This window comes from Seriola lalandi, unplaced genomic scaffold (genome assembly GCF_002814215.2).
Source record: "Seriola lalandi dorsalis isolate HSWRI2012SDOR001 ecotype SW California unplaced genomic scaffold, Sedor1 jcf7180002054569, whole genome shotgun sequence".
In the NCBI taxonomy this organism is placed as follows: Eukaryota; Metazoa; Chordata; class Actinopteri; order Carangiformes; family Carangidae; genus Seriola; species Seriola lalandi.
Genome location: NW_019525122.1, coordinates 306,242 through 326,209, shown reverse-complemented (window position 1 = coordinate 326,209; position 19,968 = coordinate 306,242). Strand labels below are relative to the sequence as shown.

General features: G+C 40.4%; 1 protein-coding gene across 1 annotated transcript in view; it reads left to right on the top strand.

Annotated features, from left to right (window-relative positions):
- Positions 1 to 19,968, top strand: part of dock2 (dedicator of cytokinesis 2) — a 95,129-nt gene that overhangs the window by 67,227 nt on the left and 7,934 nt on the right. Inside the window, exons 27-37 of the mRNA XM_023416769.2 lie at positions 9,941 to 10,039; positions 10,222 to 10,316; positions 11,228 to 11,306; positions 11,434 to 11,534; positions 11,860 to 11,918; positions 13,029 to 13,177; positions 13,525 to 13,610; positions 13,956 to 14,112; positions 16,071 to 16,111; positions 18,719 to 18,809; positions 19,718 to 19,828. Coding sequence (XP_023272537.1) covers positions 9,941 to 10,039; positions 10,222 to 10,316; positions 11,228 to 11,306; positions 11,434 to 11,534; positions 11,860 to 11,918; positions 13,029 to 13,177; positions 13,525 to 13,610; positions 13,956 to 14,112; positions 16,071 to 16,111; positions 18,719 to 18,809; positions 19,718 to 19,828 — 1,068 coding nt within the window. The remainder of the gene's footprint in view (positions 1 to 9,940; positions 10,040 to 10,221; positions 10,317 to 11,227; positions 11,307 to 11,433; positions 11,535 to 11,859; positions 11,919 to 13,028; positions 13,178 to 13,524; positions 13,611 to 13,955; positions 14,113 to 16,070; positions 16,112 to 18,718; positions 18,810 to 19,717; positions 19,829 to 19,968) is intronic.

Here is a 19,968-nt window from a genome sequence, read left to right as displayed (position 1 = left end):
GCTGCCATGCCCTGGTTTTTGTGTGTGTGTGTGTGTGTGTGTGTGTGTGTGTGTGTGTGTGTGTGTGTTTGTGTGTGTGTGTGTCTCTGTCTCTCTATGTGTGTGCACCTGCATTGACCCTGGCATGGCGGTAGACCCAGTGAAACTTTGGCAGCACAGAAGTGGCTACTCCCGGGAGTCGAGCCAAGACACAAACACACACACACACACATAGAAATACACACCCTTGCTTCTATCAGTCATTTTATTTATATCTTTGCTTTTTTGCTTTCTCTCACTGGCGGCTTCACCTCACTCTGCCCTTTGAGCTGCCTTGTCCTCCATCGTCTTTTGCCCCACTTTAGCCTCCTCACACCATTCTCTCCTCTTCTTTTCTCTTCATCTTTCAGACTTACCTCATCCTCCCTGTCCCACCACCCACCTTCCTTCTATCTCATTCTCTTTCTTTCTCTGCTCCCATTCACACCAGCTCAGGATGACGCGGCTTTCTATCTTGGGGCAACCGAGACAAAAAGGAGGTAAATTGAAAAGAAAGTGAGATTAAACGCCACATGATACCAGGTTCTAATTATGCTTAATTATGAGTGTTTTGTCTTTTGTGCACAGCAGGAATCGTGCATTTTCAAATTAATTTCCTCTTTTGTCATGCACCAGGAAAGATGAGAATGTTTCGCTCATGTGCACTTCCTTTAATGGGCACGTTTAAGATTTTGAATGTGAGTCAGATCAGGTTTATTGTCAGAGAGATAAAGGTTAATGTTAAAAACTGTTTGACATAAATGTGCACTAGTACAGCAGAGAGTCTCACAGCTAGAGTAATACAGTTGTGTCCCGTTTGTGTACAAGTCCTTATGTAACTGTGTTTTGAGTTACAACTGTCGGTGAAGTGTCTGTATGGACAATAAATTAGTTTGTGTGTGTGTGTGTGTGTTCCCTGAGCAGTCCCTTGATGCAGCATCCATGTGAGTGTCCTTCCTGCCCCCCCCCACCAACACCACCCCACCACCCCATCTTAAAATAACTGATGATGTATGCGCCACTGCAAAGTGGTTGACTCACCTTGCGCTGTGTTTCAATTGACCTCTTATAAGACCAGCATAAAGGGCGTGTGTGTCTGTGTGACAGTATGAATGTGTTTGTGTTTGTACACGTTACATAAGCAGCCAGCGTGCAGTGCAACACATGGGGGCTTCAAAAATGATAATCATGTGCATAAAAACATACAAGGTTGACAAGCATTAGATAGTTGTGCTGAAGCTCCAAGGTCTCGGTAATTAGATTTTAGATCGGAGGAAGAGAAGCATGTCATCGTCGAGGAATGGTAGGAGGAGAAATAGTACAGTATGGGAAATGGGACTAAGTTTCCCTTTTTTCTCTGTGTTTTATTTCAATAAATCTTTACCTCTTCTCTTCTCTTCTCTTCTCTTCTCTTCTCTTCTCCTCTCCCCTGGTCCTCCTCCTTCTGCTTTGTCGTCCTTATTTGTACTAACTGATGATGTGTCTTTGTACTTGACTGGGAAATGGGAGTTTGAGGACACATCGATCTGCTTTCTGAACAGTGAACAGGCGTACATGTTCACATACACACTGAAACGCAAACACGCATGCACACAGATAGACACACGTGCTATTTCTCTTTTGCTTCCGCTGCATCAGACAAACACACAACCACAACACCCTGACACGCACAACAACTCTAATTACACCTCTGCACAATCCTTCTCTCTCTCTTTCATCCCTCCTGTACTTCCCACCTCAGCCCCCAGGTGTTAGAATAGTGTGTGTGTGTAACAAGGTGCGGGGGGGGGGGGGGGGGGGGGTCAGAGATGAGCATGTGTCTATGATGGTACAGTGAGGAGTGCTTCAGGCTTCCAGAGAGTGAGACTGTGTTTTCTTGATGTTCTATTTTAAAAAGTGATGAAAAATCACAGTTGAGAACAGCATAATGAGTTTTCAAAGGAATAAGGAGGGAAGAGGAGAAGAAAAGAGGAAACGATGTTGAGGAAAGCACAGACAGGACCTGATGAAGTGCGGTTAAAGGCATCAGTGGTCGTGAGATGGAATTATTTGAATGGATGGTTGTTATCCCATCTTCCTGAGCTTTATATTGAAATACATTTATTCATGTATTTGGGCCTCTTTCACCGTGTGGATGACTTCCTGTCTCTCTGTTTATCTTCTAGTTCTCAAAATAGGCTAAATGTCTTGGATATTGGCAATTCAGTAGGTGAGAACAGACGAGTAGACGCCGGAATTATCCACGGGTTGCTCCACTGCTCCGTGCTACTGAGCGACAGTTGTGACTAACATGTCAGAAATATTTCTTTATGTTCCTTTAATAGATTAAACCCTTAATGCTTTAAGTATTGAAATTAGCACTGTCAAAGTTAATGCTTTAATGCTCTGTTTTCATTTAAAATTAATGATTGTATTTAATTGCATCGATGGCATTTCACTGTTTATCCCACTGGGCATCTCTTGAGGATAATGAGCTGTAAACCTGAGAATTCAAACTTGATGAAGAAGAAATGGTAAAAATGTTCTCTTAAAAAATGAAAAGGAAAATTTATACACAACAAAATATACTTTTATTCTACTCAGTACAGTCAGAGAATTTGCTTCCACAGACTATGACCAGTAGCTTGTGCTGGCAAATGTTAGCAAACTTGGAACCGGTGTGCCACAATCACTGAGAATGCTCCCTGCATGTAACTGCAGACATATCCAGGTTGAGGGCGGAAGTAAACAAGACACAGATGCAGGGAAGAAATTGCATCCTGAAACCCGCATATGAAAGGATTTTACTTTTTAAGTGCTTTTGTCATAATTGTGTGCGAGGGTTCCTGTAGGGTCTGTTGAAAATGTGCTCAGTAAAATGCCCTCAGTAAAAATCTTAAACAGTTTTCAATCAAATTTAGTCCAGTTGTAATAGACATTCAGACCTGTTTTTACCTGCAAAACACCAAAACAACACTTACGGCCAAAATCCACAAGCTTCATGAAATTAATGAAATTGAATCGGACCATTTGCATCCTGAGCAGCATGCTGACAACGGACAGTCCAGAGGCAGTTAAAGACCAGTGTGCCACTGGTTTTCTGACTAGCTGGCCTGGCTACTCGCTATTCGTGTTCCCCAGCTGAAATTCCACTTCTGTTCCACAATTTCATGTTTCATATTTTTATGAAACGTACTGTATGAATTATATCTGATTATGCAGCAAGAAGTCACAGATTTCAAGATTTCACGTTTGTTTTTGTTTTTTTCCTATCATAAGCTGCTAGGTCATACCAGCTACGTTTAATTACTACGTATAACTTTCACATTTAGACCATAGAGGTCGGACAAAAGCACAAATGTTGTGTTTTCCAGCTGAAACGCCTCCTCATTTCCATGTGCTAATTTAATCTGTTGGAGGGGGCGATTGCTGACTGTGATCAACCCAAATATCTCTATCTTTCATTGCCAGTGAAAGCGTTCAGTTTGATTGTGCCATCACTGTAATGGCAGCATCACACAACACATAAATCAGCCATCGGATGATATGCAGGGAATGTTATCTGCATCGGAACTGCTGCTGGATGCTCAAACAGGTTGAACTCTTTTGATTTTAATAACCCTGTGATCTTCTCTCGACCACCACCCTCAGGACAAACCGTATATCTTTACTCCCACTGCTGAAAAGGATATACAAACAGCTGAGTAATCAGTATGTGGTTTGTTTAGTTCGACACTTTTGTACTGTGGAGTGTAATAAACATTGCAGCTGCTCTGGGTTCCTAGCAAGACTTAGTTTAGGTTTGTTTCATGTCGCGCAGGTGCATATGCAGGTAACTGCATTTTGATGCAAGTCTAATTTTACAGCTGTTAATACATTATTAATGTGAGTGGCCAGAGTGAGAAAATGGATAGATAAATGGAGGGGAAGTGAAGAAGGGAGGAGTAGGAGGAGGAGGAGGAGGAGGAGGCAGAAGAGGCAGAAGGGAGAGAAATCCCAGACCTCTCCAGCATCTGTGTCCTGTTTTGTCAGTAATCTCTTCACTGTTGCGTAAGGACTTCGGCTCAATAAGCCCTGAGCACTCGCTCTCTGCCTGTCACATACACACTGTAGTAGTTTTATTAATATACACAGGCCAAATGTGCCTCACACATTTCTTTGCTTGTCATAACATAGGGATGAAGAGTGTTGATGAAACACATTCATGTGTGAGGACACCAGCAGTCGATGGTCAGATATTTGGCCCTTTGAGCATTGTGTTTCCGATGGTGTTAAAGAAGATTGGGAGCATAAGTCCTCAGAGAAGACCAATTACTCTGAAGTAGGGCAATGTGACACGTGACCCACACTTCAACACACACACACACACACACACACACACACACACGCACACACACAGGTACACACAAACCCAGTGAACATTAAACCAGAAAGTACTGAACTTCAGAGTAGTTTTGGATTGTGTGTGTGTGTGTGTGAGAGAGAGAGAGAGCAAGAGTGTGTGTGTGTGTGTGTGTGTGTGTTCTTAATCCTATTACTGATCAACCATTACACAGTAAGGAGGCAAAGGAGGAGGAGAGAGCGAGAAAAAGCTGAAAGATTTGGAGTCAATGTTAATTTTGCGACTTGCTTCCGTCTGTTGGTGTCTGCTACGTGTGTGTGTGTGTGTGTGTGTTAGTCTATGTGTGCATGTGTGTGTTACTGTCTGTATACTGTAGTGTCATTACAAAATTGACACTTGCTGTCAAGTCGGTTAACCTCTTTAGCAAGTCAATAGCATTTATTCTCAATGACAGGAGTTAATTTTAGTGAATAAGCCAAAAGAGACGTTATTTAAAGATCATTTATACCTTGTTTAAACCTCATATTAGTAAGTGTTACTTACAGTGCTTACTCACTTCTTTAGTGCCGCACTAAATTGATCTCCTCACACTTTTAAGGGTGAAATTGTGACGGGAACATGAGGGGGAAAAGAGAAGTGGGAAAGACGGGAACAGATTAAAGAAGAGAGTCTGCTGACAGGATCTCTGGTGTCACTGCACTGAAAGAAGTTGGGTGGAGGACGGGGGTGGTTATGCACTGACGCACACACATTCACACACACACACACACACACACATTCACACACACACACACACACACACACACACACACACACACACACACACACACAAGAACATACAGTACTCACCTCCAGTTAGACATTTATGTAAGAAGTTTTAAGTCCAACTGAAAACACTTGCTTCCTCTATCAATATGTGTGTCTTTATATTTGCTCGAAAACTATGCATATTTGACTGAAAGTACATCTCCTTATTAGAATTCAGACAAGCACAAATACATCTTGCCCATTTTAATCAGGTGAAAGCTGTCACCACTGTAGATGCCAATCATCTTTCATTTTCAATTAGCCATCCCTCATTTTTCATCTCTGTCTCACGTCTCCCTTCTCTGCCACCGAGTCTGGAGGATCGTGTCACCCAGCCTGGCCTGGTTGCGAAGATGAAGTGAAAAACCTGTACATCTGCCACTTTTCTGAAAAAAATATGTCTGTGAACTTCATTCCAGCCATGTGGTGCAGCAGAGGGAAGGATCAGAAAAACATTCATGCTGAAGTAGAACTAAACACATTGGAATTGGATTTAAGCTGGAAAAAAAAAAAGCCAAGACTCCCTCCTCCCGGTGCCCCGTTCCCTTTCGGACTCATGCTGTTAACTTTCATCGGTGTGAGGGTCATGCCTCCTTGTTTGTGGATGACTCAAAAAAAACTAAATAAAGCTGGCAGATTGAAAACTGACATCTTAATTTGCCAGTGGAATCCTTGGGGATAGTTTCATTACAGTTTAATTTTAGGTTCACAATAGCTACTTTTATTGGTTTTACAAGGGTAGGAATGTTCAGAGAAAGAATTTATTGTAAAAGTGACATCATACAAACAGGTGCAGGACATGGATAGAGGGAGACTAAAAGGGACAGGGTGGGGAGTGTTTGTCCTCTTCTCTGTTTTTTTTCTCCCCCGTTGCCCGCTCGCCTTCTCAATGTCATCCCTCTCTCAGAATCTGCATGTGAAGAGGTTTGCTCAACATTTTCTGTGAATTCTCTGCTTTTATCCACTTTCTTTTTGGTGCTTATCCCCATCTTTCATGTGTGTCTAACTTTCACAGTCGTGATGCTTGCTCCTTCTCCCTCCTCTTGTGTCTCTGGCTCTCCACTTTGATCTTCTACCCCTAATTCTTGCTTTTACTCATCTCTGCATGTGTTTTTGTGTTCTCACCTTGGGCCATATTTTGAGTTAAGTGCACATAAAGAGGAGTTAATACCTCATTAAAAACTCCAACACTGAAAACCTCCAGCAAGTTTAGCACCAAACTAAAGGAACGAAAAGTAGTAGTAGTTGTTGTTCATAGCTGTGATCTACATCTTTGTGAAATCAAGAGCTTTATAGCTTTTGCTTTGATTGATTTTATATGACAGGATTTGATATGATAATTTAAATAATTATATTTTTCCCATGCCATATTCCCACTTAATCCCCTTTGTGTTGACACTGAAATGTGCATTCACCGAATGGGATATTAGTGTTTGTCAGAATTGCCCATTTTTTTGCATCACAATAGTGCATACATCGTTTTAATATAGGTCATGGACCTGAGCTCAGAGAAAAAATAAAAATAAAAATAAAAGTGAAAGATGAAAGATGAAACAAAGAAAGAAATAACCAACTTTACACTGTCAAGACGCATTTATCCAGACTATCGCTGAATTACTGCTGTGCAAAGGCAAATCAACCTGGGGCCTTCTAGTTCAAGGTGTCCTTTCCCCTTGGGATGACTTAGAGCAAGTGGTCCATCAGAGGCTGCAGTATATGCATAACGCTTTTGTCATTTCTCTTTAACTTGGCTCTCTCTCGTAAGAATTTCCCTTTAGCACTGAGTTACAGTAGGTTTTTAATGAATCCAATTAAATAATATGCTTTTTCTAGTCTAAAAAAGGAGGTTGTTCAATAGCCTACATCTTTTTATGTGCGCGATTCTGTTTTTAAGCGGCAGCTCTAATAGTATCTGGTTCAGACCCTTACAAATCTTATGTTTTGATATTGTACTAATCTCTTTATTTGTGCACGACCAGAACTAAGATATTCCTGGAGAACTCCATAAGAAATGTGTAAATGTCCCAGCTATCAGTTTGCAGTCAAAACACAATGGTGATCTACAGGGATCTTGCTCTTGACATGAGGTGTCCTGTGTTGCCTGTGAAATATTCTATACTGTATTTCTTTGACTTTATTACTGAGAAGCAGAGAGTGGGTGGCCTGAATACATCCGTCTTAAGTATCTTCTTCATAAACACCCTGAACGTCTTCCTTCCATCGTTTCACAAGCCTTTCAATATTACGCCCCTCACAACTCTGCAAGCTATTACAGAAATATGAGATAAAACCTTTAAATGTGAAATTAATTATAAACTTCTCAATTGGTCCCAGCAGGGTTGCGTCCTGTGTTAGCTTGACATTTGTGCTGATAAAGAAGCAGACGTGAAGATAAGCAAAAAACAAAGTATTTTTGTGAAAGTCAAAAAGTGTCTCGAACTTGTGTAAAGGACATAAAACTTTATTATCATCAAACAAGTCTCCTATCACTCTCACTCCTTCTCTATACCAGGAACGAAATACAGCTCTTGTAATACCAGGTGGGAAGTCCCTTTTATTCATGAGTGGCATCAGGTGTGAAAAGGTACCCTTTCTACCTGGAAATGTATTCATATCTCACTAGATCTTGATAGAATTTTGAAGTATTGGCTTATCCCTTGAATTGAGGTGGGTTTTTCTCTTTGCTTGTAAGCTCGCATAGTAATCCAAAAAGAGCATATAGATACAACTACAACTCAACTACAACTCAAGTGGCAACTGAAAGTAAATAGGTAACATCTGCATAGCATAGAGTAGCCGGGGTAACACAGGATCACTCTTGATGCCTTTATGCACTGTGTGAAAATTTAGTCTTAATAAATTCCTAATATTTGTGGTTATTGTAATCCCTAAGTACGAGAACCCTGAGTTAGACCAGGTAAATTGAAGGTGAGGCAGGTTTGGTATAGTCTTACCATATCCATTTGGCACAGCTATCGATTTATCAAAGTTAATCTTGTATTCTGAGAAGGGCCCAAAAGTTGAATAATTGTGATTAAGGCTGGTATGTATTCCTCATAGTTTGTGATAAACAGTAAGACATCATCAGCATATAACAAAATTTATATGGGATAGATCTCATTTGGTAATAAATCTCCCCAACATGCACTTTATGCAATTTAAAAGTACACTGGCCCTGGGTGAATATTATATTAGCTTAATGAATTTAATAAAACCCTCCAAAAGGCCGAACCTTTCCATGACGGTGAATAAATAAGGCCACTCTATGAGATTGAAGGCCTTCTTGGAGTCAAGTGAGACAGAGTCAGACCTTGGGTCTGGATAGTGTTTGGGTTCTGGATCATGAGTAATTTCTCCATGTTGCTGACAGAGTTACTGTTTTTAAGAAAACCTGTCTGATCTGACCGAATAGTTTAGAGAATTCTGCTTTTATATTTGTTAAGGTAACGGGACGATAGGAGCTGCATTTGTCAGGGGATCTGTCTTTCTTAAGAATTAATTATTCATTTGCTGAACACAAGGAACAGTGAAGGGAACCTTTTTCTACTGAATGTAGGTACATATTTAATTAATTAATCTTGGAATATTCTATAGAACTCAAGGCCATATCAACCTGCTCTAAGAGCATTTCTGCTCTGTATTTGTTGCATTTATGATCTCTTCACCTGTTATTGGCCTTCCATGAGCAGTCTTATCTGAGGGTTGACCCTTTCCAAAAAACCCTGTATACAGTGCAGGGGGATGGGAAGTCTGAGGGATAGAGGTTTTTTTTATTATCTCTACTGACATTTTGGTCTCATAATGGTTTTTTCCAGCCTCATACTTTAATGAGGAGATAGCCTTGGATTCATGTCTACCAGCTGTCAAGCGTGCAACCCATTGCCCTGGTTTGTCCCCACTTTCAGACAATCTGTGGTCAGCATGAAAGATGTTTGCCACTGCTTTTTGCATCAGGAGTTGGTTAAGAGCTGATCGAGTGGCTTCAGCCTTCTCGAGCAGAGTCGCTGAGGGATTATTCTTTACTTGCTTGTCAGGATCAACTAATTGCCTTCTTCTTCCTGGCTGTGCTATTGGAAATTATAGCTCCCCTCGAGTACGCCTTCAACGAAGTGTTGATGATTTGTTTCTTCATTATCATTGATTGACAGAATCACCAAAAGTTTTAATTTACTTGCTGAAATTTCTCTGTCATATACTTAAAGTTGTTTTCTCTATTTCTTTACAAAAAGTTATACATATTAAAAGTGCTGCACCTATCACCAGTTGCTGTCACCGGGAACTCTAACAGCTTTAATTCTGTTTTTGTTTCTGTTTTGTGTTATATAGAAAATTTGATTTTTTTTTTTTTTTATTGAAATCATACCTTGTACCATGAAAACTACAATATAATTTAGAAACTGCAGAGGTTGCCAGTTTTCCTGGCAATGGTTCTGTTTGTTTGTAGTAATTGAATAAAATTGTGGTAATGCCTTTTTGATGCATACAGCATCCTAAAAAATAACATTCTGACAGTTTCTCTTGTTCAGAGTGAAGCCCTTTTGTTCCAGGTTATGTAGGTTAGGGTTAGGTTATATGATGATGGGCCAAATTAGCAAGTGAGAGAACTGGTCTGAGATATTCTTTGAAATTTTCTCATGGAAGCATTAGACAATGTGTTACAACAAATTACCTTAAGAATTTTACATATATTTGGTTTTAGATGTATAGCACTCACTTTAAGAGGCAGCTGCACAGTGGCTAAAAGGTAATGGTGCTTCTCTTTTTCTTTGTTTCTCTCACACTTTACCTCTGTAGTCCAGGGTGGTCGCCTGCATGACAGCTATCCTCAGTCAGATGGACGATCAGCACTATGCTACATACATAGAAACCTTCACTGGAACCAGTGATCTAGTGGTAAGTCACACAGACACTTGCCAACTTCTGTTGGATACTCCTTGATGGTCAGATATAAAAATACGAACACAATACTAATAAAAAGTTACTGTGTATGATACAATATTGTTTTTGTTTCAAACTTATATTGTATATTGTGTTAACTTTTACTTATATACACACACACTCATATTTTACTGCAGGACTTCCTGATGGAGTCCTTCCTACTCTTCAAGGACCTGATTGGAAAGCATGTGTATCCCTCTGACTGGATGGCCATGATCATGGTACAGAACAGGTACCATACTGCGAGCACACACACTGGCCCCAGATTTGGATCATCAGCCTGCTAGTCTCAGTTCTGCTTCTGTAACCTGTATAGCCCAAAGCTACCCCAGTGCATTTTAAAGGATTGTTTACATCTGCAGTGACTTGTGCATCCACACAAACCCACACAGGGATAAGTCAGAGATAGCAAAACTGGGATCAAGGCTGAAATGATGAAAACAGCTGATGTGACACACGCGTCTGTGTGTGTGTGTAAGCTGATGGAGTGAAGCCGTCTGTGTATTTTTTTTCTGATGTGAGCTAGACGGGAGGCTAAAGCTGTGTCAGAGGAAGAGAAAAGGCAAACAGGTAAAAGTGAGAGTGAGGCAGAAGAAAAGACAGGATGATAAGGAGTCTGCAGACCGGGGTTAGAGAAGTGATGTGCAGATACAGAGCCAAAGCGAGAGTCCCACTTAAAAAGAGGGAATGGCAGTTGGCTCTGGATAACGATGATAGATAGCTGGAGCAGATTTGCTACTTAACTGCACAAATGCATATAGTCACAACTCAGTGATACACCTGCACACACTGTGTTAAGTCGCTATCATGATCTATCATTGTGACAGGAGGTTTGACTCTGAAGCAATATTACAGTCTTGTCGGAAACAGCAGTATAAAGTTATGGGCAAGAGGAAAAGCTGAAATAGCGTCATTGTGATCATTGACAGATTCTCATCTTTTTATTTTTAGACAACAAACTTTTGCTTTTTTATTTATTAATTTATTTGTCTATCTATCAATTATCAACCATCCAACTACAGCATGAGGAAGTTATTTTTGCAGTATTATTTTCCATTTCACTTGAGTCAATGCTACTTTGGCATATTTTGTGTGTTTGTGTTTTAAACAATATATATGTGTGTGTGTGTCTCTGTCCATTAGAGTGTTCCTAAGAGCCATCAATACCTATGCCGACACCATGAACCAAAAGTTCCTCAACAACGATGACTTCGAAGTGCAGGTGAGTATATCTGTGTGAATTTACAGTACAAGCTTTGTCTCATATTGACAGCATCTGTGTACTTTGCCTGAGCCTGTGCTCCTTTTTAACATGAATCTCTATTGTATTTCTCTACATCCCCATCTAGTTATGGAATAACTACTTCCACTTGGCGGTAGCATTTATTACCCAGGAGTCTCTGCAGCTTCAGCATTTCTCTCCAACCAAGAGGAACAAGATTCTTGCCAAGTGAGAGAAGTCCATTTAATTTCCGTATTACCACACCACACCTACTCTCCCTGCTCTAATGAAACACTCAGTGATTTGTGGTCTATTTTGGAGTCTGCATTTACTGTTTACATTCCCACTGCCTATTAAAACCACGTGTTGCCCATAGAGAGACATTCAATTTAGTTCATGTTGGGGGCACAGCAGTGTAGCGTTATCTTTCCCACTCTGCTGTTGAGTTTCTGAAGGTGAATATACGGTATTGATCAAGACATTGTTCTAAACTGCCTGATTTCTCTTTCTGTCTGTTGTTTCTGTGTATTTCCTCTCTCTCTCTATTTGTCAGATATGGAGATATGAGAAGACTAATTGGCTTTGCTATACGTGACATCTGGTACAAACTAGGTAAGAAAATCTAGTGTGGTTGTTTTGCTGCGTCTGAGTATGCAAACATGTATTTGCCCTCATATCAAGATATGCTGTACCTCTGTGTGTGTGTGTGTGTAGGAGGGCGCAAGTGTCACTTCACTTTCCCTTCACGTCACAACACAACCGAGATTCAGTGGAATTTGTTTTTCCGTACAGCATGATAACAAGGGTTCACACTGTCAGCACCATTTCACATAAGCAGATATCAGTATAAGATAACACTATGACTAAAATCCACAGTCTTCCTTTGTAGTTAGAGAAAGCTGCAGAGAAAGGCTGGGATATATTCTGGGGATAGGAGGCAGAGTTCAAAGGCCTTATTGCAAGAGGGAAAAGATCTTATTGAATGAGCATGTTTTGGCGGAGGGAGACCTGTGGAGCCTACCTGCAGGCAAGAGATGGAACAGTTGGTGAGCATGGGGAGAGTGGTCAGATATGGCTTTACTCATCCTGTTTTAAAGTTATAATATATAATTTTTCCACATTAAAATGTCTAAAAACAACTCGACCTGTTTTGTATATTTTTTTGAGTTGTGAACTTACATTATCCCAAATGTTTCCAGCAATTCTCAAACCTAGAGGAATACAGGATTTTAATCATGGTAAATGTCCATGTCATTTGGTCACCTGTCAATGATGTCATATCCCCTGTGCGCATGGGTCGGTGTTGTAGGTCGCCTGCCAGAAGCTCAAAATTGACTTTTATCCAGTTTTAAGCCACATTTTCAGACACGTCCTGTGTCCGCCAAAGAGCGTTGTGAATCACTGTTTTTTTTTTTGTTTGTTTCTACCGGTTTTAATCCCTTGGTCCGTTTGTTTTGGAGAGGATGAGATCTCTGTGGGTAATTCGGCTCCTGGTAAAATCCTCCTGAATAAGTGACACTGAAGGAATCCAAACCAGGAGAAGTTTACGGCAATTGTGATGAAAACAACAACTCCCATTAACCCTTGTTATTTCATGACGTCATGGCTGACGTCATGGCTGTGTTTTGTTATTGTTTTGATTGATAGACCTTTAGCGGCAAAAGTTACATAATGTGTGTTTAATACGTATTGTGTGTGTGTGTGTTTGTTTGTCTGTCTCAGGCAGTCATAAGATCTGTTTCATACCTGTCATGGTGGGTCCCATCCTGGAGATGACTTTGATTCCAGAGGAGGAGTTGAGGAGGGCCACCATTCCCATCTTCTTTGACATGATCACCTGTGAAAATGCATGCTCTGGAAACTTCCACAAGGTAATGACACAAAACAAACACACACACACACACACACACACACACACACACACACACACACATACAAAAACTTCCAGACCAACTTAACCAGACAGAGACATCTGTGGAGACATGCATAAGTGCAAAAAATCACTTATGCAAACACACTCTCCACACTTTCACAGAAACACTGACACACACATTGTTCTCCTCCATCGATTTCCTGTGATGCTGCACATAAAAGTAAAAGAGACACCTTAATTATGCTTGCATAATTGATTTCTTCTTCTGTTCCTCCTCTCATGTACTTTCTCCTCTCCCTTGTGTCTCCCCTTTTGCTTTCTCTCCTTCACTATTTTCCTTTGCAGTTTGAGAATGAGATCATTCTTAAGTTGGACCATGAAGTGGAAGGTGGAGGAGGCGATGAGCGATACATGCAACTGCTGGAGACCATGTAGGCCTGAGTATTAAAACTTAAAACCATAATTACAGCAATCAATAATGCCTGACAAGTATATAGACAAGATCAGTGGAATTACATTAAGGTGACAGTACAGCAAAAATATAATGTAATGTGGTACAAAGATGGTTAAATTCAAATAGCTTGACCATCATGGCTTTGCTATTCTCCCAACAACTTCTCACATTTTTCTGCTACTCCTCAGAAGTGATTTTTGACACAAGTCACTGGTCTCTCAATAATACATTTATAAAGCCTGCAGCACTTCAGCACTGATTATCAAGGTAAAATCCTCTCAGACATTCTCTGATGATTAACTTGTGTGTGCTTGTCTGCCAGCCTCCTGGACTGTGCTGCTGAGAAACCCACGCTGAGGCCACAGGTGCAGCACTTTGTCGCCTTGGTGAAGGGACTCCTCATCCGTCTCCTTGACTACCGCACCGTGATGAGCGACGACAGCCGCAACAACCGTATGAGCTGCACCGTCAATCTTCTGGTTAGTCCCACCTTCTTTGAAATGCACCGGTTAGCTGGCTGAGTTGTCTTCGCCTTGTCCTTCTGCAGGCTGGATCAGCTTTACGGACTCCTTCTCCACTACAAAGACTTTCAAGCGAGCTTTCTTACAGTGCAGTATAGCCAGTGTGGATACAGGACTATGTACAAAGTTGGGTCCTAGAATTTCACCATATTGGTGTGAGCCTTTCCTAAGAATTTCATCATTTTTTGTTTTCTTCATGTTTCATCTGTTTCCATCTGACATGCTTCATCATGGATTTGTATTTATTGACACTAACCTTGCGGTACACTGTAGCTGTAGGATTGAACCCCACAGCAAAGAGGTGCTGATCTTAGACAGCAACACGCACACAAAGAGAGAGATAGATCCTGAAGCTCTTTATCAATTGAAACACTAATGTCTGAAGAAATTAGTAAGTGAGTTTGTTCCATACAGACCTCTTCCATAGCAAAAGAGCCACACTGATTGATGAGTTCATTATGAAACATGTATTTTGTACCTTGTCTTTTATGCCAATGTCTTTTTCCATGTTTAATTTGTGTGCAGATTGATCTAAAGGTAAAGATTCATCTCTGTGTCTGGTCTCTGACTGTTTGCAAAGGATTGCATCAGCTCCTGTCTGTTCCACATCCTTTCTCTTATGTGATCTCCTAATCAGATTCTCCCCCACAATATTTCTCGGGTGTAGAAAAAGATCCCATCTACCCATCATACGATCGTCTCCACAGCAGATTAAATCATATAATTCCTCCTCCAAACTCTCTACCGTATTTATTTGAATTCTTTCCTAGAATTTTTTTTTTTTTTTTCCCTGCTGACACGTGGCAGGCATATTTAGCCTCTAGCCTGTGGCAGCTGCCCATTAGCCTTTCTCTTTCATTTGTTTGGCCAACTAAAAAATTTCTTCTGCAGGTTTGTAGGCACTAGTGCACTTTCCTATCCATGCCCCCCTCCAGGCTGACTTCACTTAGGGAGTACACACACATACATACACAATCACATAGGTATTTACTGTGCTCCCTCAGGCAGATGCACACTAAATAAAGTACAAATACGCTTGAACACATTGACAAACATACACACATTGAAACACACACACTGCACAGGCTAAAGTAACTATTGCAAACCTAAAGCTAATGTATGATATATATATCTAATGTATGATATATATATATATACTATATATATATACTGTATATATAGATATAGATGTAGATATTGGTATTTTTAATCAGCCGCCACTTGGTGTGTGGTGATGCTGAAGTTCTACTGTAGGTTGTGTTGTTGCATGTTCTACAGATGTGTCAAAGTGGCCTGCTGTGAGTAAAAACATCTGACCTTCATGTAGATGGGCAGCCTCCAGCACAAAATTGGCTTACTGAAGTCAAAATGCATTGGTGCAAACAATGATGTATCTGACCTTTGCAAAAATAACTCACACAGTTATAAATATGCATACAGTATGCTTTGACTTCACAGCGAATCTCACAGTAGTTAAGCTTGTTTTATTCCATTCAAACACATGATAGTGTTTGTGTGTGTTATGTCTGCTGGCTCATGCTGGTGATGGGAGGTGGGGTTACATCAGTTCGTTCCACTCCACTGTTCTCTGTAGATGTCATTAAACTTCATTAAACTGGGAGTTTGTGCTGCATAACTAACAACACGTGCGTGCACACACTCCCACACATTAACACACACAGGCTATCGCAAGTTTATAGTGTAACACACGAACAGCTGTACAAGGATCCGCTGCCACATACTGTAAATGCAGACTTACACATTTACAGCAAATTGGAAGTCTCGCTGTCTATCCCACACACACGCGCACACACATACACACACACACACACACACACACACACACACACAGACACACACACACACACATACACATAAACTCACGCTAACCCTAACTTCTCCTTTTGATTTTGTAGAACTTCTACAAGGACATCAATCGTGAAGGGATGTACATCAGGTATTTATGTGCTGAATTTGACATAATATACATTTAAGTGGTGCTTGTCTGTTTTGTATGTGAGTGTGTGTGTCTGAATGTGCATGCATGTGTGTGGCTCCATAATCTGACAAGGGATTATATGAGTCCCACTGAATTAATGTCAAAATCCACAGGATCAGCTCTCGGTCTGACTGGAGGGATAGCAGAGAGAAAGAGAGACATGATGGGCATGAGGAAGGGAGAGACAGAGGAAGACAGGATGGTGGCAGGAGAGAGAGAGAGAGAGACAGACAGAGAGAGGGAGAGGGAATACGGATCCCGTCAGCTCCCACAGTGCATTTCTGGCAATGCCTTATGGCCATAATTAGTTATCTGTATGTGTGAATGTGAGCTCAGCTCTGTGGTTGATCAGCTGCCTCTGTCTATCCTGTGGAGAATACAGTAACATTTGGGCAGCTCACTAGTTAATGTTCGCAAACAACCATGGTTTAATTCAAACACACATTTAATTACTGCTTATCTGATATAAAATAAATCATAATGTTATCTTACACTTGTACAAAGATCAAACTATATTACTAGATGGATAATAAAACCCCAAATTAATAATTTTATGGCCCGGTGTGTGAATGATGGAATATTAATTATGCAGCTTAATTGCTCACATTTACATTGACAGTGATACTTAACAGTTGATTCTAACATGACTTCTGCGTATTACCTTGTCTTGAATGTTACCTGTATTTATAGAACTTACATACAGTATAAACCCAATATTGACTGAGAAAAAGTTATTTTCTTGACACTTTCATTCAGAATTGTCCTTGTACACCCATCAACAATAGAATCCAGCAACAATAAACTGTATATGATGAAACTTGATTCAACAATGTTCAGAATCGCCCATTCAGAACTCTGTATCATTATTACACAATCCAACTAAAGTAAACGGTCAGTGCTGAAAGTCACTGCACTGAGCTCACTCGGTTCTGTTGGTTTGTAAGACTGGCTTTTCCACTAATTTTGTTTGAAAGCAGGAATTCGTAAAGAAAAACAGTTGTCGTGTCCCAGATCCCACATAATACTACATACTAATCATATGCTAGCCTCATCTGGTTTCTGCAGTTGGTCTATAAGAAATCAATGTACTTTTCCTTTTGCTCTAACAGGAATGCCATCGGACGTCAGTAAAAGTACGACTTTAGGATTCCACTGCAAATTTAAGTTACAAATAAATGTAAAATGATGTTCGAGACATTTAATATTTATTTGTTTCGTTTTGTGAGATGACTGTGGGGCCTTCTCACCAGCATCTCCAAATTATTTTACTTTTAACAGCTGTGAGCACTATCTCCATTATTTCTTCTAGGACAATAGTCTGCTTTTAGCATGTGTACTGACTTCTTTCAGTAAGCTTACAGTGATTGTTTTTCTTTAATGAACGCACTACATACTCAAATCCCTCTTGAATGGATTTTGGCCACAGCTTATGTTTCGCTCACTGAGAGTAAAAGGCTGTAGTTTTCAACAAACATGAACTGTACACCAGCAACAAAACTGGTGAAATTTTTCAGCACATTTTCATTTTGGTAAGTATTTCCATTCAGTAATGATATAACCTTCATCTAACTTCCTTATTACAGGGAACGTTTGATTTATTTATAATTCAGGAGCTGATTTTCTACAAATTGTCTTTCACCATATGCAGAAAGGAATGAAGTCTCTTTCTTGCAGCTGCTGCTGGCTGACTTTGGGTCTCAGAAACCAGACTGGTGGTGAAACGACTGGTTCACACACAGAGATGGAGGATAGAAGTGAGGGAAGGATGGAGTTAGGGACGGTGAAAAAGAGAACAGGAAGAGCCAATGAAGGATAGAGAGAGAGACAAATAGAAATCAGTGAAGGGTTAATAAAACAAATTATTGGATGGAAGTGCAGATTGACTGGAAAACAAGAGATGTTTGTTTGTTTTTGGTTCATTCACACTGACAACAGCAAATCGGTTGCCATAACCAGCAGAAAAAGCAAATATGAAAAGAGAACAGAAAATAGGAACAGATAGAGGAGAAAAAGAGAAAGTAAGACCAGTAATAGGCAAACAGAATAACCGATTGATGCCAGAGTGTATCCATACTGCCCGAGCATACAGGGAATTGTTTGTTTCTTGCTTTGTCATCAATTCCTTAACAAGAAAGTCCTGCCTGTGGCCAATTGGCAGAATATATCCTCCGGACAGACACAGATATATACACATAAAGATCAAAGATAAAAACAGAAGCGGTAAAAAAGTTGGTTCACTTGGAGCCATTTTCCTCCTTCTTAGGCCTTTAAATATTATTAGGCTACAAACATCTGTCAGGCCATTAAAAAGACATGCATTGATTGTGCCTTTGTGTGTACGTGTGTGTGTACTCTTGAATGACCTTTCTGTCATGCACATATGTGAGGCTATGTGTAGTTGTGTGTGTGAGCGTGTGACACACTTGTTTGTCTTCATGTTGCCCAACAGTGGCATCTAGTGGAGTAATATATATATTGCATATTAAATTAATTGCAGCTCCTGTGTGTGTGTGTGTGTGTGTGTGTGTGTGTGTGTGTGTGTGTGTGTACGTGTGTTGCACTCAGGTACCTTTACAAGTTGAGAGACCTTCACCTGGAGGGTGAAAACTACACAGAGGCAGCATACACACTGCTGCTCCACTCTCGCCTGCTCAAGGTCGGACACAAACACATACACACACATATAAAGTGATATTTTGTTGTTTAATGCTGGATCCAGTGTCTTGCTCTGCCTAATCACTTGTCTGTCTGCAACGAGTGAGACAGTTTTTTTATTGGCTGATAAATGGTTGCTACGTGTCTGGCCTCCAAATGATTAAGCTCCGAGGTTAGTTTATGGCATGGCATCGGCCTCTGCTGCTCGATCAGTATGGTGATTGATGCAGTGGCCGTCTGTGTGCTAAGGTTTGTGTCTGAGTGTCTACGCATGCATGTGTCTAAGTGTGTTTGACCTCTTTTGTCTCTTCATCGCTTTTATGAGGCACTTAAAGGCTCGCAGAGAGGGACAGAGCAAAAGGGGCATCTCTTGCTCTTCCACTCCTCCTCTCTCTGTCTAGTATCATTACATCACATCAGCTGAACTCTGTAATGTTTTTTTGTAATCTCCATTCATCCTCAGTGTCAGTCCTGTCAGTCCAATTTCACATTATTGGGGAGAGTGGGCTGTAACAGACAGCATGCTCTAATCATCTTCCTCACTATTCAAAGCAGACGGGACAGTTTTGGAGCTCCTTATACGCTTTTTTGTTTAGTTTCTAAATTAATTTCTACTTAATAGAAGATGAATAATTGTCTCATTTATATAATGAATGAGCATTGTGATGCTGTTTTTGTGCTAGCTCCGCTTAGAACTAATATTGATTTATTACAACAAAGAAACTCTAAGCTCTAAGTTCTTCGCCTCTCTTGTTTCAGCATAATGATAAATGGGACAACACACACAGACTTGGTCCCGACTGCAGATTGTTTTTTCTTTTGTTACAGCAATAAGAAAAAAAAAAAAGATTCATACTGTATCTCACTTTTTGTCTTTGTCCTTTGTCTTCCCTCCTGTCTCCATTTTAGTGGTCAGATGACATGTGTAGCCCCCAGTTTGAGTTCTACAGCTCGCAAACCCAGCGGCAGCTCAAAGAAACGCTCTACGACACCATCATTGACTACTTTGACAAGGGCAAGGTCAGCATCGGTTTACACTATTGTCATTAGAAATTAAGTTTTTGGCAGGTCAGTTAAGTTTTGCTTTTGGTAATTAAGATAACCCTCTGAATTCCTTTTACAAAAGATCACAGCACTTTTTTTACTTGGGGATTAGGAAA